The sequence below is a fragment of the Mirounga angustirostris genome, unplaced genomic scaffold (genome assembly GCF_029215605.1).
Source record: "Mirounga angustirostris isolate CCGP_5_RB_7025 unplaced genomic scaffold, mMirAng1.0.hap1 SCAF_2, whole genome shotgun sequence".
In the NCBI taxonomy this organism is placed as follows: domain Eukaryota; kingdom Metazoa; phylum Chordata; class Mammalia; order Carnivora; family Phocidae; genus Mirounga; species Mirounga angustirostris.
The window spans coordinates 120,557,600-120,577,929 of record NW_026991710.1 but is presented as its reverse complement, the minus strand read 5'-3'; the positions used below and the strand labels follow the sequence as shown (position 1 = coordinate 120,577,929).

The window sequence follows — 20,330 nt, the reverse complement described above, 5'->3', positions numbered from 1 at the left end:
AAGATTATTAAAAGAAATACAGAAATACTGAGACTACTGCAGTGGTCAAATAAATGAACACTGAGTTTGCTGACTTGCTAGGCAAAGAGGTACATATCAATGAGGAAATTCAGCATGGTTCACTGAAGAGGAAGAGTCAGGGACCCATGTATCCCAGAAAGGGGAAGCTCACTGTGTACTAATTAAGGACCACAGCCTACATACAGGGGAAAGTGAAATGATTCCGTAGTACTGATACAACTGATTACAACAAGTCCCATTGTTCATGGGATCTTGGAAGACTAGCCTACCAGTCATTGATCATCTTTAACTAGTGGGTGCTTTAAATTCATAGCAGTTTATCAGCTATGGATGGTTAGAACTAACGGTGGGAGGTACAGCATCCACTTTGGATATCTCCTGGGCAAGAGCTGCTACACGTACATAGTTCATTTACAGTCCCTCCTATTGATTTTCATCTATGCAGACAAAATACAGTGACTACAGAAGGATAGGCAAATTATCACATTTTCAGGTCTACACCACTATTTTGGTGAGGGGGGCTAATTTTATCCAATATCACTGTCTTTCTCAGAGTCCCTTCAGATCTTTCTGTTCTGTAACCATCAGATGTATGAACAGTTGGAATAGTGGCTGTACAACAACATGGATGATTCTGCTAACAATTGACGTGACAACAGCAATAATTAGGAACAAGGATAGAAAAAGCATAACTAGTGTGTATAGAATATGTCCAACTAGCTTCCTGTTTTGCCAAGCCCAAGCCATGAAAGTAGATGCCATAGATTGGTTTGTTCAATTTTAACGACTGGTTGTTTTGTTCTAAATGTTATGCAAGTCCCATGAACTGGTCCTAAAACTTACCCAACGAAGCAAAAAAAGATGCTAACCCATGTGAACACAGAACCTTGATTTGCCAGAAAATAAACTGGAGCAGTTCTGCTAGTGCATGGAGGTCATGTATGAATCGTGTACTTCATATATAGTTTCCTACGCAATGACAGACAAGGCGAGATGAAGATTTGTATACAGCTTTCTGATGTAGGTACTCTGAGCCATGTTAAAAAGTGTCATAGAAAATAAAAAGTGATGAGTGTATTCAACTCTTCCAAGAAGGGCTACCTATCCTCAAAAGCGTGTCAGAGAAAAGGACACCTAGAAAAGAAAACTACAGGCCAGTGTCTACATATAGATGCAATAAAATACTAGCAACCCAAATTCAGCAGCACATTAAAAGGATCATGTACCATGATCTAATGGGCTTTATCCTAAGGATGCAAGGATAGTTCAACATACATGAATCTATCAGTGTGGTATGTCACAATAATAGAATGGAAGAAAAGAATCATATGATCAACTCAACAGATGCAGAAAAAGCATTTGACAAAATCCAACATCCATTCATGATAAATAGTCTTAACAAATTAAGCATAGCAGGAACATATCTCAACATAATAAAGGCATATATGACAAGCCACAGATAATATCATGCTCAATGGTGAAAAGTTGAAAACTTTTCTTCTCAAATCAGGAACAAGACAAGGGTGCCCACTCTCACCATTTCTATTCAACAAAGTAATGGAAATCCTAGCCAGAGCAATCAGGCAAAGAAAGAGAAAGAGAGGTAAAGAAAGAAAGAGGGAAAAAGAGAAAGAGATAAAGAAGGGAGGGAGGGAAGGAAAGAAGGAAGGAAGGGAGAGAGAAAGAAAGGAAAGAAAGAAAGAAAGAAAGAAAGAAAGAAAGAAAGGAAGGAAGGAAGGAAGGAAGGAAGGAAGGAAGGAAGGAAGGAAGGAAGAAAGAAAGAAAGAAAGAAAGAAAGAAAGAAAGAAAGAAAGAAAGAAAGAAAGAAAGAAAGAAAGAAAGAAAGAAAGAAAGAAAGAAAAGAAAGAAAGAGAAGAAAGATCAGAATTGGAAAAGAAGAAGTAAAATTGTCTCAATTTTCAGATGACATGATTTTATAATATAGAATATCCTAAAGATTCAGCCAAAAAATCCATTAGATCTAATCAATAAATTCAGTAAAGTAGCAGGATACAAAATTAACACACAAAAATCAGTAGTGTTTCGATATAAAAGCCATCTATAGATTCAATACAATTCCTATCAAAATTCCAATAGCATATTTTACAGAAGCGGAAAAAACACTCTTAAAATTTATATGGAACAACAAAGACCTCAAAGAGCCAAAAAAATCCTGAGAAAGAACAAGGAGGAGGCATCACACTTCCTGACTTCAAGCTATACTATAAAGCTATAGTCATGAAAACAGTTATAGTACTGCCATAAAACCAAACAAATAGACCAATGAAACAAAATCGAGTCCAAAAATAAAACCTAGCATGTTATTATGGTCAATTAATGTTTGACAGGTAAGCCAAGAATATTCCCTGGAGAAAAGAGTCTCTTCAATAAATGATGCTGGGAAAATTGGATATTCACATGTAAAAGGATAAAACTGGACCCATATCTTAAATCACTCACAAAAACTAACTCAAAATGGATTATAGACTTAAATGTAACACCTAAAACCATGAAACTCCTAGAAGAAAACATAGGGACAAAGTTATTGACATGAGTACTGGTAATGATTTTTCAGAAATGACATCTAAAACACAAGTAACAAAATAAAAAATCAACACGTGAAACTAGATCAAATTAAAATGCTTCTGCACAGCAAAAGAAACCATCAACAAAGTGAAAAGATAACCTATGAAATGGAGAAAAAATTTGCAAACCATAGATTTGATAAGGAGTTAATATAACTCGTACAACTCAACAGCAAGCAAGAAAAGAAAAGAAGAGAAGAGGAAAGGAAAGGGGAAGGCAGAGGAGAGGAGAGGAGAGAGGAGAGAGGAGAGGAGAGGAAAGGAGAGGAGAGGAGAAGAGAGGAGAAGAAGAGAAGAGAGGAGAAGAGAGGAGAAGAAAAGAGAAGAGAAGAGAAGAGAAAGAAAAGAAGAGAAGAGAAGAGAAGAGAAGAGAAGAGAAGAGAAGAGAAGAGAAGAGAAGAGAAGAGAAGAGAAGAGAACAAGACGAAACCCAATTAAAAACTTGGCAAAGGACCTGAACAGACACGTCTCCAAAGAAGATATATGAAAGGGCAACAGACACATGAAAAATGCCCAACATCACTAGTCATTAGGGAAATGCAAATTAAAACCACAATGATATCACCTCATGCCTGTTAGAATGGCCATCATCAAAAACACAAGAGATAACAGATGCTGGCATAGATGTGGCAAAAGGAAACCCTGGGTACTGCTGGTGGGATTGTGAATTAGAACAGTCACTAAGGAAAACAGTATGGAGGATTCTCAAAAAAATTAAAACTACTGTATGATCCAGCAATTCTACTTCTGGGAATATATCCAAAGGAAACAAAAACACTAACAAAAAGATCTCTGCATCCCCACATTCATAGCACCATTATTTAAAATAGTCAAGACAGAAACAACGTAAGTGTCCATCAATGGATAAATGAATAAAGAAGTTGTGGTATATATACACAATGGAATATTATTTAGCCATGAAACAAGGAAATCCTACCATTTTTGAGAACATGGATGGACCTTGAAGGCATTATGCTAAGTGAAATAAGCCAGACAGAGAAAGACAAATACTGTATGATCTCACTTAAATGTGGAATCTAAAAAAAAAAACAAAAAAAAAACACCTCACAGAAAAAGGGATCAGACTTGTGGTTACCAGAAGTGGATTGTTGGGGGGAGGGGGGATTGAAGGAAGATGGTCAAAAAGTACTAGCTTCTAGCTACAAGATAAATAAGCACTAGGTATATAGGAAAGTTGTCATGAGAATAGATTCTAAAGAGTTCTCATCACAAGGAGAATTTTTTTTCCTTTTTTCCTTGTCTTCTTCCTTTTCTTTTTATTGTACCTATATAAGAAAATAGATGCTAGCTGAACTTACTGTGGAAATCATTTCACAATACATGTAAATCAAATCATCATGCTGTATACCTTAAACTTTTCTCAATTAAACTGGGCAGGAAGGGGGAGTGGGGAAACTATGGGTAAAGAATTAAAGAAAAGTATGGTCAGTGGGTATTTATTGATGCCTCAAGATAATGAGAAATTTAAATCTTCAGAAGCGCCTTATTAACACTTTCAGACTGGCATTTCTCTTTCCCTGGGTTGGCATTAATAGATTGAACTTTCACAAAGGAAAAATAAACAAGAGTCTGTATACATCCATGTATGGTATCAGGAGGAATGCAGAGGTTTTCCGAAAGCTTCAGTGCTGATCAGAGGTTGCCTGATGAACGCGAGAAGCAGAGGAAAAACATGGGATCTGGAACATGAGTATAACTAAAGAAAACTTAGTTACAATGTTTCACACACCAAGCGGCTGAATCCACAAGTGCAATCAAATGCATTTAGAACTCAGGGGAAATTTACCAGTCATAGAATCTTGTTCTGATTATTTTTTTCTGTAAATGACATTCTCATTTTACTATCCTTATTAAAATGTGAAAATGACTCTATTTTGTAAAACGAAGATTTGCAAGCCACAGAATTTAAGTTAAAAAAGAAAAAAAAAACTTAATCCTTAGCTCCAGAAAATACATCAGGATATATCCTAACACTTTAAGTAATCCTTGCTAATACATCTCTTCTACAACTCAAGTTTTGCCCTGGAGAATTTTTGAATGTATATTAGGTATATTTTATGTAAAAACATTCTTAAATCTTTGTGTTGTATCTCCAGTCTTTCCTAGCATTTTCAAGCAGTGGTAAAGGTTCAGTCAGTTTTAGAAACATAGATTTTTCTTTTCCATCTATTAATGTCATCTTTTTTGAAGGATCTGAGTTTCAAGCTTCATAAAAGCTCTTTGGGCAAATTAGGCAGATTAAAATGGTTCATCTCTGTCACTGGGGAAAGGGAAAAATTCTTCCCAGAGAATTCATCTTGCAATGGCTGTGTGCTAAATGCATCTGACTGGATTAAAACAAGCAAATAAAACAGGAAAACAGCGTCCAAACATCTAAATATGATTAAAAGGACATGTTGGAAGATGCTTGCCTCAGAATAGCTTCTAGAATAGAATAGCTTAATGTATCAGAGGAGAAAAGAGGGGGGGGCAGGTATTACGGTGACTGCATTAGTCACAGTTCTGAACCCAGAAACGCAGAAGAGTAGGAGGTGTGTGTGTGTGTGTGTGTGTGTGTGTTGTGTGTGACAGAGAGAGGTATTGGTTCACACAGTTGTGGAGCTGGCCAATCTAAAGTTCAGGTAAAAATTGCAGTTTTCTGTCTGAAATCTTCAGGGCAGGCCAGGAGGTAGGAAACTGAGGCAGGTTTCTATGTTGCAGTCTTGAGGTAGAATCACTTTGGAGAAGCCTGTCATTGCTCTTAAGGCCTTCAGCTGAGTGGATGAGGGCCATGAACGTTATGCTTTACTTAAATTCAACTGATTGTAAATGTTAATCACTGCTAAAGAATACATCTAGACTAGCATTAGACAAAAACGCTGGGTGCTGTCATCCAGCCAAGTTGACACAAAAGTAACCGTCATAGCAATGGTTCTGCCAAAAAGTTTTAACCATCCTGAAACACGTACAAGTGCCCTCACTTGATGAAAAGCCAATCAAGGCATAACGGTGTCTCTTTTTCTTGGCTTAACTACTAGGGGAGCGCAGAAGAGCTAGTAAGCATTTGCAGAGACCATTACGGTCTTGGCTCACCCCCAGCAAAACCCCACTGCTTTCCCAGATTATCCCACTGTTCCCCCCGGGTGCTGGCTGGCTCTCATCTGGAGACCAACTGCAGATCCCCCTCAGCAACCATGGAATCTCCGGCCCAAACTGCAAGAGAAAAGCTGCCTCATGTGGCTTAAGACACGTTCCTCCTCTTTTCCCTAGTGATACTTATCCCCAGTTTGTTGTGTCACCCGTTATTAATACACAGAAAGAAATCCAGAACCTGGAAAATTATGGAAATAATCATTTTGGAAAGGGTAGTCTTGATAGAAACAGTATATTTTAGTCTTTGATTCATGACTTTTGCCTGGGCCTGCCTTGGGAAACCAAAAGGCCATTTAATCGAATATAACTGTGGGAACTCCATGCTGGGCAAAGGACCTGAGCCTAAGGGGCAATTGTATTTTTGTTCTATTGCTGGCACCATAAAATTCATATGCTCTTAGTAGGAAAATGTTTCCTTTCCTTACAAACCCCAAAGAACACTTTTTAAAGGAATTAATATGCCTTATAGATTGAGCTTTCATCTTATTATTTTAAAAAGAGCAAAATTATAAAAACTATTATGGGTGTTATTATACCCACTTAGAATCATAGACCCGAAGGCCGGAAATGACCTCAAAGATTGTACCCATTTTTTAAATTTATTTTTTATATTTTATTAGTTTATACCCAGTTTTATATTTCAGCATGTTCATTGAAAGATATGGGAGTGAAGCATTACCTTGAGATTTTATCATAAACCTCAGGGGAACTACCAGACTGGATTCCATTTGGTATGGTACAGGCAAAGAATAAATTGAGAAACCTCTTTGTAGATGCTGCTTATGGAATCACCATTCCTTATGTTTTAAATTTTTTAAATATAGTGTATACAAATACTAACTAGTCTTCTAGAAGCTGGAAAGAGCTCATGCAAAAATACAGGGGAGGCAGATACATGGGAAGGGCAAGATGAAAGAAGCAAGGAGGGGCTTTAACAAAGCGCGCACACACACACACACACACACAGCAGGAAGGAAGAAATGTGAAGGAAAGACACAAAGAGACAGAGAGCCTAGACTATGTGTTAGGCCACAGTCACATTTCTTTCCACATTTGAATGTCTCCTGATCATTATATATGATAGTATATCTCATGTCAAATTATACTGCAGCATAATTCAAAAAATATATAATCCAAAGTCTTCAAAACAAATGTTGTCTTCATAAAATATGTCGTAAGCTATTGTTACACTGAATTTCCCTTACCATTACCACAGCAATGGGTTCAGTCTGTCACTGACCTATTAGCTATGACCTATTCTGCCATTTTCTCTGTGAACCTATAGCATCATTCATTGTGATGCCTAACAGAGCCGCTTCCATTTTCCATAAGGGTCTATAAGATTTATAGATCTGGCATTTGATTGCTTTAGTGGGACCCACTGGGACCATTTATATCTTGTGCTATAAAAAAGGCATTTTTGTTTCTAGAAAATAAATACTTTACCCAAGAGTTTGTAAGTTGAGTGGAAGCATTTCATTTATCTAGCAATTGCTGATTTGTGGTCTGGCAGAGAGAAATTGCTGACAAATGGAATACCTCCCTGGGGGAAAAAAAGCTCAGCTTATATTCTTTGCCTGATAAGTGCTTGCCAAGAACTAGGCTAATGACATCTGTTGGCTCTCTGGCTTGCCCGTTTTTATAATGCCTGGACTAACTAACGATGGAGATGACACAGAGCTAGGCTGTGGTTTCCTTTAATTTCCAAACTTTCCTCCCTAATTATTGCTTTGTCAGACCCTAAGAACTCTACCAGAGATCATTCCCCATTCACTTAGAGCTTAGTTAGATGGTTCCAAGGTTTGGCCAAACCCACTTACAAGAGTGTGTGAATACACTTGGCTCTACAATCTGGGCTGTAATGAGGGGAACTTTATTTTTATGCCTCCACAAAGCTTCCTTTTGACACTTTTTTCACATGGCTCCTTCCTTCCCAGCACTTACAAATCCAATTGCTCTTGGAACAGTCTTATATCTCCTTTGAGCTAACTGTGGACATAAGCTGGGATGGGCATGTGACATTTATCTCTTTCTTTGTAGGAGAATAAGTGATTCTAACTTTCATACCCACCATTTCAGAGTTGCTAGTCACTGACATTAGAGGAGACCCCCAGGGGGATGTGTCCTGTGTTGAACACCTATAAGAAACTGTAGGGGCTTAGGACGCCTGGGTGGCTCAGTCGGTTAAGCGTCTGCCTTCGGCTCAGGTCGTGATCCCAGGGTCCTGGGATGGAGCCCCACTCAGGCTCCCTGCTCAGCGGGAAGTCTGCTTCTCCCTCTGCCCCTACCCCCACACATTCTCTCTCTCTCTCTCTCTCTCACTTTTGCTCTCTCTCTCAAATATATAAATAAAATCTTAAAAAAACAAAACTGGAGGAGCTTTCTCTGGTTAGGTCTCCCTAAGATACAGAATGCATTACGGCTTTTCAGGAAATACTGCTTTTCATTATATATACATGTATAATTGTTATTATACCATTTCATTTTAATGCCAGTTAAGCACAAACTTATATGCCCAGTGTGATGTGATCAGTTTCCAGAACATGAGCAGAACACTGGACTGTGGGGGGGAAAGTTAAGTAATACATCCTATGGAAATGTAAAATAATACTTTTATTATTTTTTTAAAAGGTCTCTCTAGAACTAGACCCTCAAACTTAAAGATCATTTCACAACCTATACACACAGTATTGCATACAAGAAGCTCTAAGCTAAGAGTTTAAGAATCTGGAGAGCAGGTTCTGGCTCTCCTTCTAACTAGAATAAAACTACAGGTCTATAACTATGATATCACTAGATTTTTTAAAACCATTATCTACATTCTTAGGAAGCAAGGTAATATATTTACAAATTGTACATAGGTTAAATTATTAGCAGTGCTCATTCTATTCTTCTTTAAATCTGAATTTAGGTCAGCTTTTCTCCAGGAGGCCTTCAGTCATCCAGCAGGTATTTATCGAGCCCCTGTAATTTCTAGGCTCTGTGCCAAGCGCTAGGGACTCCAAGATGAAAAGCACCTACTGATGTGGAAAGAGAAGCAGACATAGAGACGATTCACTGCAGTTCTGTGAGCAGCACTAGCCAGGAGGTAATGTGCATGAGGGACAGAGATGAGCCATCACCCGGGGAGGTTTTTCCCAGGAGCAAGGCTCCAACTGAGCCTTGAGGGATGACTAAGAGTTTTCAGAGCTGTGAAGCCACACTGTTAGCTTCACAAAGTGCACATAACTTAGAATAAGCTCTCATAGACTCCAAAGGCAGCAAGAGAGGTAGGAGATGATGGGGAGGTAGCAAGGATCCAGATCACGGAGGGCTTTGCACACTTTTAAATGTATCGACTAGCTCTGTGACCTTGAGGGAGGCACAGCTACAGGGACTTTGCTCGTCGAATGTCACATACGCCCACTCCCACTCTTCAGGGTGGTGGTAAGCCCTGGATTTTCACATGACATCACAGATATCAAAGGATTCGATGATAATTCGCAGATGGGGCCAAGATCACACCTCGGGATGTTGCAGGGCCCCTCTGTCCCCAGTTTGTGTGCCTTCCTGAGCACTCATCCTCCTCACATAGATGTAGGCCTCCTGAGAGCTTAAAGTTCACATCGAATTTATCAAGTTTGTATGCCAACTTATGTTGAGTAATGTTCTTTTTCCAAACTGGGACATAATAAGTGTATATGTTTTCTTTATTGGTGTGGCAGTGCCACCTGCCAAGGGGGGCAGAAAGCATTATGGAATGTTAAACCTGGAAGGAACTCAGAAGGGTTCTAATTCTAGCCCTCATGGGAGAGAAGAATAAGAAGGTTCTGACAAGGACCCAGTTGCTTTCTCTGGCTCTATCTAGATTGTATCCAAAAATGAGCAAGATTATTTTGATGTCCAAAGAGGAATTTGCTATATATATATTGCATTGCATGATATGACATGACATTCTCTGGAAGGAAGAGTTTGCTTCAGCATCCTCCTTGAATCCCATATGGTCTTGAGAATGAAGAAGGTACAATTTTCTCCCTTCCAGTTAAGCCATGTGGAGCCCCAAATCCCAAAGAGAAATGGCCATTGCATGTGATCATACACTCGGTATATTTTTACTTTCCTGGTAGTTGGAACCTTCTGCTAATACAGTCTTATCCTTTTTTTAATTCTCTAAAATCTTGCTTTGAGAGTACTTTGGGTAGTTTTGTGTTGTGTCAAAAGCAGGATGTGGTACCCCTATTAAGCATGCAAAAGAATCTTTAAAAAGCTTCTGGTCTTGGGGCGCCTGGGTGGCTCAGTCGTTAAGCGTCTGCCTTCAGCTCAGGTCATGATCCCAGGGTCCTGGGATCGAGCCCCACGTCGGGCTGTCTGCTCAGTGGGAAGCTTGCTTCTCCCTCTCCCACTCTCCCTGCCTGTGTTCCCTCTCTCGCTGTCTCTCTCTCTGTCAAATGAATAAATAAAATCTTTTAAAAAATAAAAAATAAAAAGCTTCTGGTCTTTATTTTTTTTCCCACTGCTTCCACTGTGCTAATATTGAAGAACTCTATTTTAGGAAGGCGAAAAAGGGCACGGAAACCTTGTATTGTTAAACATAGCAGTAACATGTTGGGTTTTTATTCTTCAAAATGGAGAGCCAGATACATCATCAAGACAGTTTGGGGACATCTCCAAAAAGATTATACCAAACACCTCTTTCAAACTGCATTGCACCTGCCACCACCACCTCCCCCCTCGCTGCCTCACCCACCCACCTGCCCTGACATTTCCAAAGATTGCAGAAGTAGATATAGAAATACGGTCTGGGAGGCAACATTGCTGTAGCTTAGAAGGACACAAGGAGGGAAATGACTGCAAATGTCTCATCTGTGTGCTCTTCTTTCGTTCTCCCCCCATTTCTGAAAAACCTGCTGTGCGGTTGCACAAAACGATCTATGATAGCTATTGTTCCTTAAGAAGAGAATGGACGTGCACCTGTGTCTTGGAGATGCCTAGAGGAGGCCACCTCTCCTTCCCCGCTTTGGGTCGTGGGTGGTTGCACCCTGAAGCACCGAAGGGAGAATCAGGCAGGCCTGTGGAATTACTGAAGAGACGTGAATTATGCAAAAGAAATGGGACTGGAATAATATCCTCGTGCAGGAAGGGGGATGTAGCGTATCTCACCCAGTAAAGCACATTTTTCAAATTGCTACCCACAGCTCCAGGAGCACTGGAGACAGCTAGGGGAAGAAAATGGAGATCTGTCGGACATGCAATTTGTCTTTTTCTCTTACCTAATTTTCCTAATTCTTCTATTTCAAGTTCCTTTCTTTTCCCTGAAATTATAACTCTCCTGGGGGAGAATACATTATATTTATTATATTGATGTCCTGTAGAAGTGCAGTTTAGCTGTACACAGCAAGCCACAATTTCATCACATTTCATCACAATGAGGCACTGTGAAGCATTTTCCAAAGACAAATGATATTAACTGACACTATGTGACAATTGACAGTACAAGTATTATGATGAGGAGGTGCATAAGGAATTCAGATACAGTTTAAAGTTGGTAGCTGAAGAACCTAAATTCTTATGATGAAGAAGCTATTTGAAAATGTCATGGAGTATTAAAAAACATAAGTATAATATTAGATTTTCTTTGGGTAATTGTTAAACATTTGAGATCAAATATCCTAATCAATTAAATATTTTTTTGAAGTTCAAGGCCGTAAGCCATTAACATTTGACAATAGCAGCTACCTTATCATTTAGTACTTTATTTTACTCATTTGAGAGTCAGCATTTATTTTTTCATTATTTTTTTAAATACGGAATGCTTCATGAATTTGTGTGTCATTCTTGAGCAAGGACCATGCCAATCTTCACTGTATTGTTCCAATGTTAGCATATGTGTTGCCGAAGCAAGCACGAGAGTCAGCATTTATTAGGTGTATTTTCAAAATTGTGCCTTAGCGATATGTAATCTCTTTTTCTTTTTAAGGGTCTTTTTTTTTTATTTTTTAAATTATTGCATTTTTAAAAGAAGAGATTGTATCAGAAACTATAATTGGTAAATAAGTTATATCAAAATTAACTCTTCCCAAATATAGTATTTGGATAAATTCTTAGTGTATTTTTCCTTTTTTTTTTTTTTAACCCAACAGGATATAATTGTGAAAATGTAAATGCATTATAAGCTCTACAATTCAAGAAGTTAGAAATTCTGCAGTTGGGTATTTTTCTCCATTATTATTTCCATAGTTGCTTTCTAAGCCATTCCTATTCCAAAATTCGCCTTTCTACTTCCCTTCCCCTCACCATGCACTCAGATCTTTCCATTGTCCAGACAGGTGCCATCAGTTCCTGTTCGCCAACTCCCGTCTGCTTCATCTCGTTTGTCTCTTCCTTTTCTTTTTCTTTTTCCTTGGCCTATTGCACACTTCCTAGCCCAGCGCTCGGCACATACCAGGCACTTGGTGCATGTTGGTCCCTCTTTACCCCCCATCTTCCATCCCCCCATTATGGGCTTATAGGTTCTATTTAGAACATTAATTTTGTTCTACATAGTTCTTTTCTTAACAATTCATTCTCCTGACGTACGAAGTAACAAAGGGAACTTAATCATAATAGTGCAAACCATCAAAACGACACACCCACACTTCCCTACCCATCCGGTGCCTCCTGTGTGCCTATCTTTACCTCCGTTTACAGGTGAGGGAACGGGGATGGAGGCACTTGCCTAGGGCATAGAGATCACGCGTGGGAGGGCAGCCTCCAGTCTTCCCTCCTAAACCTGACGACCTTTTGCTTCCTCTTCTACAGCTGCCCAGGAAAAGTGTGATGGGAAACCAGATCCCACAGATATAGCTCTTGTCCCCAACTTTAAAGTCTGATTTTCCAACAGGAAAAATAGTTTATTGACTTAGATCAGGCTACGTTCCAAAGCCAATAAGGAATGTTTGACTATCAATGCCAAATTCAAATCTAAAATGTTTCTTTTGTCATTCTCCTAAAACACGAGTATGAAACACAGGAAGACTTTTATCAGAGATGCAGTAAAATCCTTTACACCAGTGGTTCTGAATGAGAGGTTACTTTTCTCCTTCGGGGACATGTGGCAAGATTTTTTTTATTTTTGTTATTGTTACAGGTGGAGGACAGGGGTGGGTGAGGGACTGCTGTTGGCATCTAGTAGGTAGAGGTCAAGGATGCTGCTGAACATCCTACGACCCACAGGACGACCTCTCACAACAAAGACTTCTCCAGCCTAAATGCCAGGGTTCTGAGGTTGAAAAATGCCTCCCTAAGGTATAACTAGATATGTAGCTATGACAGCTTGATATAGCAAATAAAGAGGTATCATCCTTGGATAAGAAGATTATAGTTCTGCTTGAAACTGTTCTTTTTTCCTTCTAGGTGATAGTTTTCTATCAGACTTCCACACTGTGATAAAACTCGCAGGCTTCTTATTTTCCATTCCGTTGCTTATTTTCCTTCACTGGCTCCCAAATGCAACTGTCCCCAGAGTTTAGTTCTTGGTCCTCTTTGTTTATAGTTATTTCCTCATTGAAGTACAGAACTTTGTCTATGCAAAGTCTTACATAAATTGGAATCCAGACTCGGCACTCTTACTCACTATACATTAAACCACCTCCCATTACCTGGAAAGTAATCGTTAGTCAGCTGGCCCGCTGCCTGCTTCTGGGTCCGGGGGAAGGAGCTGCCCCTGTGCAGAGTGCCCCAATGGAAGCCTGTGAGGGCAGAGCTAAAGCCTAGGCAACCATGTCTCTGGCCCCCACCGGGAGGGCCCCCAGTCACGCCCCCACCCCTTCTCCCCCGTCAGAACTTCCTGACTTCAAAAGCCGAGGGCCCTGAAACGACCCTCACACATTGTGGGGCCTCCAGCTTAGCAGGGGTCCCCTGGCCGTTCCAAGCGCCTCCTCTTTCTCATATTGCATTCCCTTCTCCCCTCTACCTCCAACCCCTTCCCCAGCAATGGATGGTGCAGAGCCAAACACCCCAGGAGGCTAAATCAGAGCCACGCATGCAGAGGCAAGGTGGCTGGTAGAGACCAAGTCCTTTCCTCACGTCACCCTGGCTTGGACTTTCAAAGTCCAGGGACCAACAGGTCTGAGGGCAGAGAAGGGCAAGGCCTGAATCAGCTTCTTCAGGGCCCCCAGGACGTCTGCTGTCAGGTGCTCAGCTGGGATCCTACTACTATAAGTGTTCTTATCCACCTCCACCATTGCATGGATCCTTTGAGAGGCAGTGCCTGACAAAATGCAAAGATTGTATAATATGTATTTAGCTCTCTATTGTTACACTTTGAAAAATTGGACTTTAAAACGCCCTTTCAGAAATTTTCTGTATCACAGTACACCCAAATATACATTTCTTGCCTTTGTCCCTCCCCCAGACCTTTTTCCCCATATATCCACATTTCTAAGGAGCCGATGGACTTTTCCCTTGGACTTCTTACCATCCTCAAAGCCAAATCTGAAATTAAACTTGCAAGCTGTCTTCCCCTCCTGACTTCTATCAGCTCACACTATGCAATTCTTCCAGCCGCCCGATTTGAGCTCTGAATCATCTCTGCTGGCCTGCCTCCCACGTGCTGGTTTCTTGTCCCCCAAACCTGTCAATTCTCCCTTATTTCTCCCTCAACCATCCTTTTCCTCTCCACTATCACTGCCCAGTGCTTAAGCCCTCACTGCCTCATGAAATCTGTTCACATCCTCTCTGAAGAAATTATACCTTGTGTCAAGTGACAAAAATAATACAATTGAGCAACCAGTTTGATATTGTTTATTCAAGGGAAAGCAATTCATGGACTGGGGAGACAGGGCTTCACCAGCAGCCGAGCACTATTCCCGAGGGATTTGGGGCAAGAGCAAGTCTCACAGAGCATTAGAAGAGACAACTCAGAAACAAGGTATGATTGGCTAGGAGGTTGGAGACTTCCTTATAAGACTTGAGCAGGTTCTGTTTTCTAGAGTAAGGTAAACTAGCTAAAGGTGAGTCGAAGGCTTGTGATTGGTGTATGTTGGGTTTCCTTGACAGGTGTTTTGGGTAAGTGCAGGCTGACTTAGGTTTGGATTTGTGACGTGGACTGGGCCACTGGGGGCCTCCATGGTGTGCGTCCTGATATACAAATTAACTTTATCACTTGCGTTTCTTTTGATTCACAACACTTAGCACAGTGCTTCACACTGTGTCTGCTGACTGGCTGGAATTTGAAGTCATTATTTATAGGAGGTATAAATGAGCAAGTGAATGGTCCTCTGTATGTACCTAATTGATTCACGCATTAAGAAATACTGATTTGTGCTTATTTTCTCCTGTCTCTCCATTAAAATGTGTGCATCGATGTCAATATAAGCTTCACGTGACCCGTTTCTTGAGAGCCTACTGTGTGCCGGGCATCGTGCCACTCATTGCCACCCTCACTCTCCAGGGTAATCCTTACAATTCAGTGATGAAGATAGTATTCCTGTCCTTGTATTGTTATTGTTATTGTGCTCATTTTAACAGTCCAGCAATCTAAAACTCAAAGGTACTCGGTAACTTTTTCAAGTCCACGTCGCTAATTAGTAGCAGACTAAAGTCCCTGCTATCTCTATGCCACCTCACTGTTTCCTTGGACTATCTGCACATTTTATTTTAGGAATCTGAGTAGAGAAAATTTACTGGAGATGAGAATGTAAAAGGGGCCCTCTACTATTTTCACCTCGTTTTTGCGTCCTAATATTAAAGATAAATACCATTTAAATCTCTAGATCTGTGAGCCCTCCTCTCTGAGAACTGCCTTCCTCCTCAATCAGCAAAGCCACAGCTAACAACACCATAGCTAACCAGACCCACACTCGGCCACTGAGAGGCCAAGACGCGGATCCCTCTCTGCTGGTCATGTGATAGAAAGATAAGCAAACTCAAGATGAGCGGGGCCACATGCATGGACAAGTGGAGAAAGCCAGCTGGTCTTCAGAGGACACAGAATGAAGCAAACACCGCGAGAGAAGGCTTAACAAGAAACCGTAGGGCTCTAGGGGCAGAGACTTAGGGAAGCTGCTCGGGACTAAAATTTTTCAATACTATGGCCCACTTTTTTGAGAAATCCGTATCATATATATTTGGGCTGTGAAAATGGTTTTGTCTCTAATTGTTGATTCTTTTTTAACATAACATGTGTTGACTCAAAGGGTCTTGTTTGCAATAGATTTTGCCCAGTCCCCTTTTGAGGTATTTGGGTTGCATTGATCCAGGAGCATTGATCATAGGAGCGGCAGTTCAGAGTCAAAAACAGAACACAGAACTAGAAGTCTGCAGTCCAGACAAGATAGGACCTTGCCACTACCCTGCAATGACCTGGCCAAGTCACTTCACTGGCCTGAAACTGTTTGCTTTAGATATACAATGAGACTAGTATTTGTCCTACTCTGTAGTGTGGTTGTCAGAATAAAATAAAGACTACATGAGAGAACTTTGGAAAAGAATAAGTAAACATAAACTATTATTTTGACTCATGATTTCAAAATCCAAAAAACTGCATACTGGAAGAATTAAAATGGTTTCAAACTAGAAAGACCAAGATCATATTTTTTAATAACACGAAAGGATTTCTGGTATATTTGTCTTACATTTTTCTGTATTTATTGGAATACCCACAATAATATCCAATAATGTTATCTCTAAAGAGAGAGAGACGACAGATGGAGAATAAACATGAAATCCAGCAGGTGCATTTACCCAGCAGTTAAAGCTCAGTGAGTTCCCGGGATGCCAAATGAGCATGACTTGTGGTATAATCAAATTATAATTTTAGCTGTCTGTCCTTTTACTATTCAGTGGTGGTGTTGGGAGGCCCGACGTTCTTCCCCTCCTCCTACAATGGAAACTTGGGCAGGTCACACAACTTTTCTAATCACTCTCAGATAAAAACATCTTACCGTCATTTTAAATCAAAAGCTGTGTCAGTCTGGTCATTAGAATTCACAGCCCCCAGCAGGAATTACGTCTCAGGACTTGTTCTGCGTTAAGTCTTCTCTGCAGCTCTTAGCCAGAACCTGCGCCAGTGGGGGGAGGGTAGAGGCCAGTGTCTGCGCTCTCCATGCTCGTGGTTCCCCGAGCTGCCTAGCAAGGTTTGGATCCTTGGGTTGGCCCCAGGGAGAGAGGGGATGGGGGACAGAGCACAGTCTGGTAAGGGAAGTATGGTCATCTCATGCTGGGGACACTGGATGACAACTATTAACAGTGACTCTCTCTTTGGTTGGTGTTTTTATGAGTTCCTTAAAAATTCCTGACTCTGGAATCTGTAGTTCCCTGTCTTTTACTGTTTCTACGGTTGATGATAGAAATCTGGTGGTCAGCTTCCAGCCTCCTTCTGCTGAGATCCCACCGCCTCCTCAACAGGGCCTGTTGGACAGATGACCCACCTCGGAGCCACATGTGTGCTTTCTTTGTCCCACTCTTTGTGGATACTTAATTACTTCCCAAATGCAGGCCCCTCCAATCCCCCCACCCTGCCAAGCCTATGTAAACTTTGGAGAATGCATTTGTCACATGGACCTACAATTACAAAAGGATGTGTCAACTTTCTACAAGTTTCATGAAGCCCACACCCTCTAGGCTGGAGGTGAAAACTGCAGCCCTACTCCATGCCCACACTCATCTTGGGGCGGTGGTAGAGATTCCCACCAGCTTTTTCTAAAGTACTCTCTTCACAAATCCTCCTTTCTTATCTATGTGTTGCCCTTTTTTTATATGCTTCATCTGATTTAGGGTTTCAGTAGTTATGGAACTGGTTAGTAAAGCTTTCTGTTGTGAACTTTGCATATGGCAGTCTGCCCACACTCACTTTGTTATCTGATATCTATTATACTGGTGCATCAGTTGAAACTGAGTCATAGAGAGTCCTATTTCAACATCCTTTTACAAGTGATTATTGTCACGACTGCTCCCCAGTTGAGGGAGACCTGTTCTTTCTTCCAATCCACACACATTGCACAGCACCAGTACGGGGCTAGATTGACCATCATCAAAGAGGCCTGTGACCTAGTGTGGACAAGAGCAAATCAGAGAGAGCCTTATATCCTTGTCTCTTGCACTCCCCTCGGACAGTTTTTAAATATTAAGAATCTGAGTTCAAGACACCATACCAGATCCTCACAGTGATAAAATAAGGAAATATAATGTGGGCACTGTCTTTAAGGAAACTCTAGTCTGTTGTGAAAGCAAATGGATACATGAACAATACAAAGGAGTAGATCAGAGGGCAGAGGAAGAAAAGGAGGGAAGGAGGCAGGGAGAGAGGAGGCAAACAAAGGAAGCAGTGAGCAAAGGATGGAAGTATTGAATATGAGTGGAATTTAAAACTACCAAGCTGACTCTTTGCAACTCTAGTGCATAAGGCCTTTTAGGAATAGACCCATATGAATAACCCCACATTAAGCAGGGGGAATAGTGCTCATGACACTCTCTAGAAAAGCAAAGCATTTCTCTCTATATTAAAAAGGAGTATATATTTTGAAACCCTTGGCTTTAGAAGCAAAATGCAAACCCTGCATTAGATGATTTTTCCGTATGATTCAACTTTCATCCATTATCTCCTTTATCCCTATCAATTGCAGAAGGAAATAAGCTAACACCTCAGCCTTTCCATCTGAACTGGGCTTGGATTTCTTTGGAGAAAGAGTACTACATTGTGGATGAAGACTCCACGTTCTTAGAAGTGACCCTCACACGCAGAGGTTATCTTGAAGAAACATCTTTTATCAGTAAGTAAATTTAGATTGGTTGTTGGCAATAGGTAATGGAAACATGAAATCTAAACTTAAAAATAATTATGAGAGAATACATTGGAAAAGAATCAAAAACAGGTTTGGGGAAACCTCTGAAAAAAATGTGTGAAATTATGCCATAGTTTTTATTCCATGTGGGTTACAGGGTTAAATATACACTCCAACTTTTCATCCTCCTCCTCTGGGTTGCCCCCTTCTGGAAGGTTACAGTGTTTCTGTTTCAACACAAAAGATGCCAGGAAAAATAAAACATTTCAAAGCCATATACCACAATCCCCAAGTCACTCAGTTTCTTTTAAAATTGCTTTTAAGCATGCTATATATGATGATGCTTAGTTCTAGCTATTTCTTTTGAAAAATTATTTGTGAGTACATGATATATTATTATGTTTTGTTGTAGCTATTTCTTTTGATTATACATAACTGTTTTTACCCTGCTTTAGGTTCCAAAACATGTACAGTATCAAGTTTTTCTATAGGCTACAAAGACCTATGTCTCCTTGGAGTAAACAGATATAAATGCCTACATAATACATGTCATTTGCATCATTAATAGTAATAATTGTTCTAATGATGCATTATATTTTTATGACATCTTGAGCTGCCAAAACTTTCAGAGATCATTTTGTCTTTATTTTCATAACCTATTGAGAAAACAGATAGGAGTGTGTTGTCTTCATTTCACAAATGAGCATTCTGAGTTGCCCAGACATTCAGAATCTAATCAAAGACCTGCCAACATATCAAAACTGTTGGAGACAAGCCAGAAGGAGATGGCTGAGAACAGGCGATCAAGAAAAGGCAGGCTTTTCCCCAGTCTCCTCTCCAGGCCCGAGGCTCTGATATAGGACTGTTCCCCTAAAAGTGGTTGGTGAAAGAGCACTCTGATTTCTGGGTGGCCCCTAGCCTCAGTCTACACTGCAGGTCACTTTGTCAACCCAGAGTGGAATTTACCACAGGAACTTGAGCTGAAATATGCCTCCTTTCTATCTTTATAATTCTTTACCTCAGGGATTTCTCATGGGCACAAGATTTGGGTTATTATGTCAAGGAGTATCTTCGTATCCTACTCAAGAAAAAAACTCATCTATCTGCCCAGAACTATTTGAATAAACTCCTCAGGGAGAAGTCCCCAGCCTCCCTACCTGAACCAGCCTCTCCACGAGTACTATCCCTGGGCCCTGCTTTATTCTTCATAGCACTGAGCGTCCCTGGCAGGCATCATATGTCCATCTGTCCGCCATCTGTCCTCCTCAGTAGATTTCCAGCTCCACTAGGGCAGGCACCACAACCTGGGTTATACCCAACACTGAAAACAGCACAAGGTATATGGTAGTCGCCCAGTATGTGTTGTTAAGTGAGCTACATATAATCAACTCTTCTGTCCTACAAAACACTCCTTAAAAACCACATCAACACCACACTAGAGGACCTTACTCAGTGCTCCAAGAAGCCCTCCTAATCCGCTCACCCCACCCCATGCTTAGTTGTTTGTGGATTAAATATGATGAGTGCAAATCAATCTAGCGTAGCCCCTGGCATACATTAAATAATCAGTAAATGTTAACTGTCATCACTCATCAAACAGAATAGAAATCATTTGTTTCTTTCCCCTTGTAAACCTCTTAGGGATAGCAGTGCCCCTACCGAATTCAGCATGGCCTTCTCAGCCCCTCACACAGAGCCGGTGCTCACCAAGTATTAAATGGTCACGTGCCTACTCAATTTATGCAGCAGTCCCAGCTACCTGTACTTAAGCTGTGGCTAAGGACACCACTCCCTCTTCCTTATCTTCTCCAAGGCCAACATGGCCAGAGGA

General features: G+C 40.7%; 1 protein-coding gene and 1 non-coding gene across 2 annotated transcripts in view; one reads left to right on the top strand and one right to left on the bottom strand.

Annotated features, from left to right (window-relative positions):
* Positions 1–20,330, top strand: part of FREM3 (FRAS1 related extracellular matrix 3) — an 83,238-nt gene that overhangs the window by 31,821 nt on the left and 31,087 nt on the right. The window contains exon 3 of the mRNA XM_045879382.2: positions 18,341–18,487. Within this exon, the coding sequence (XP_045735338.2) occupies positions 18,341–18,487 (147 nt within the window). The remainder of the gene's footprint in view (positions 1–18,340; positions 18,488–20,330) is intronic.
* Positions 11,537–11,643, bottom strand: LOC123849105 (U6 spliceosomal RNA). The gene has a single exon (XR_006791946.1). It is a non-coding gene; the product is annotated as a U6 spliceosomal RNA (small nuclear RNA).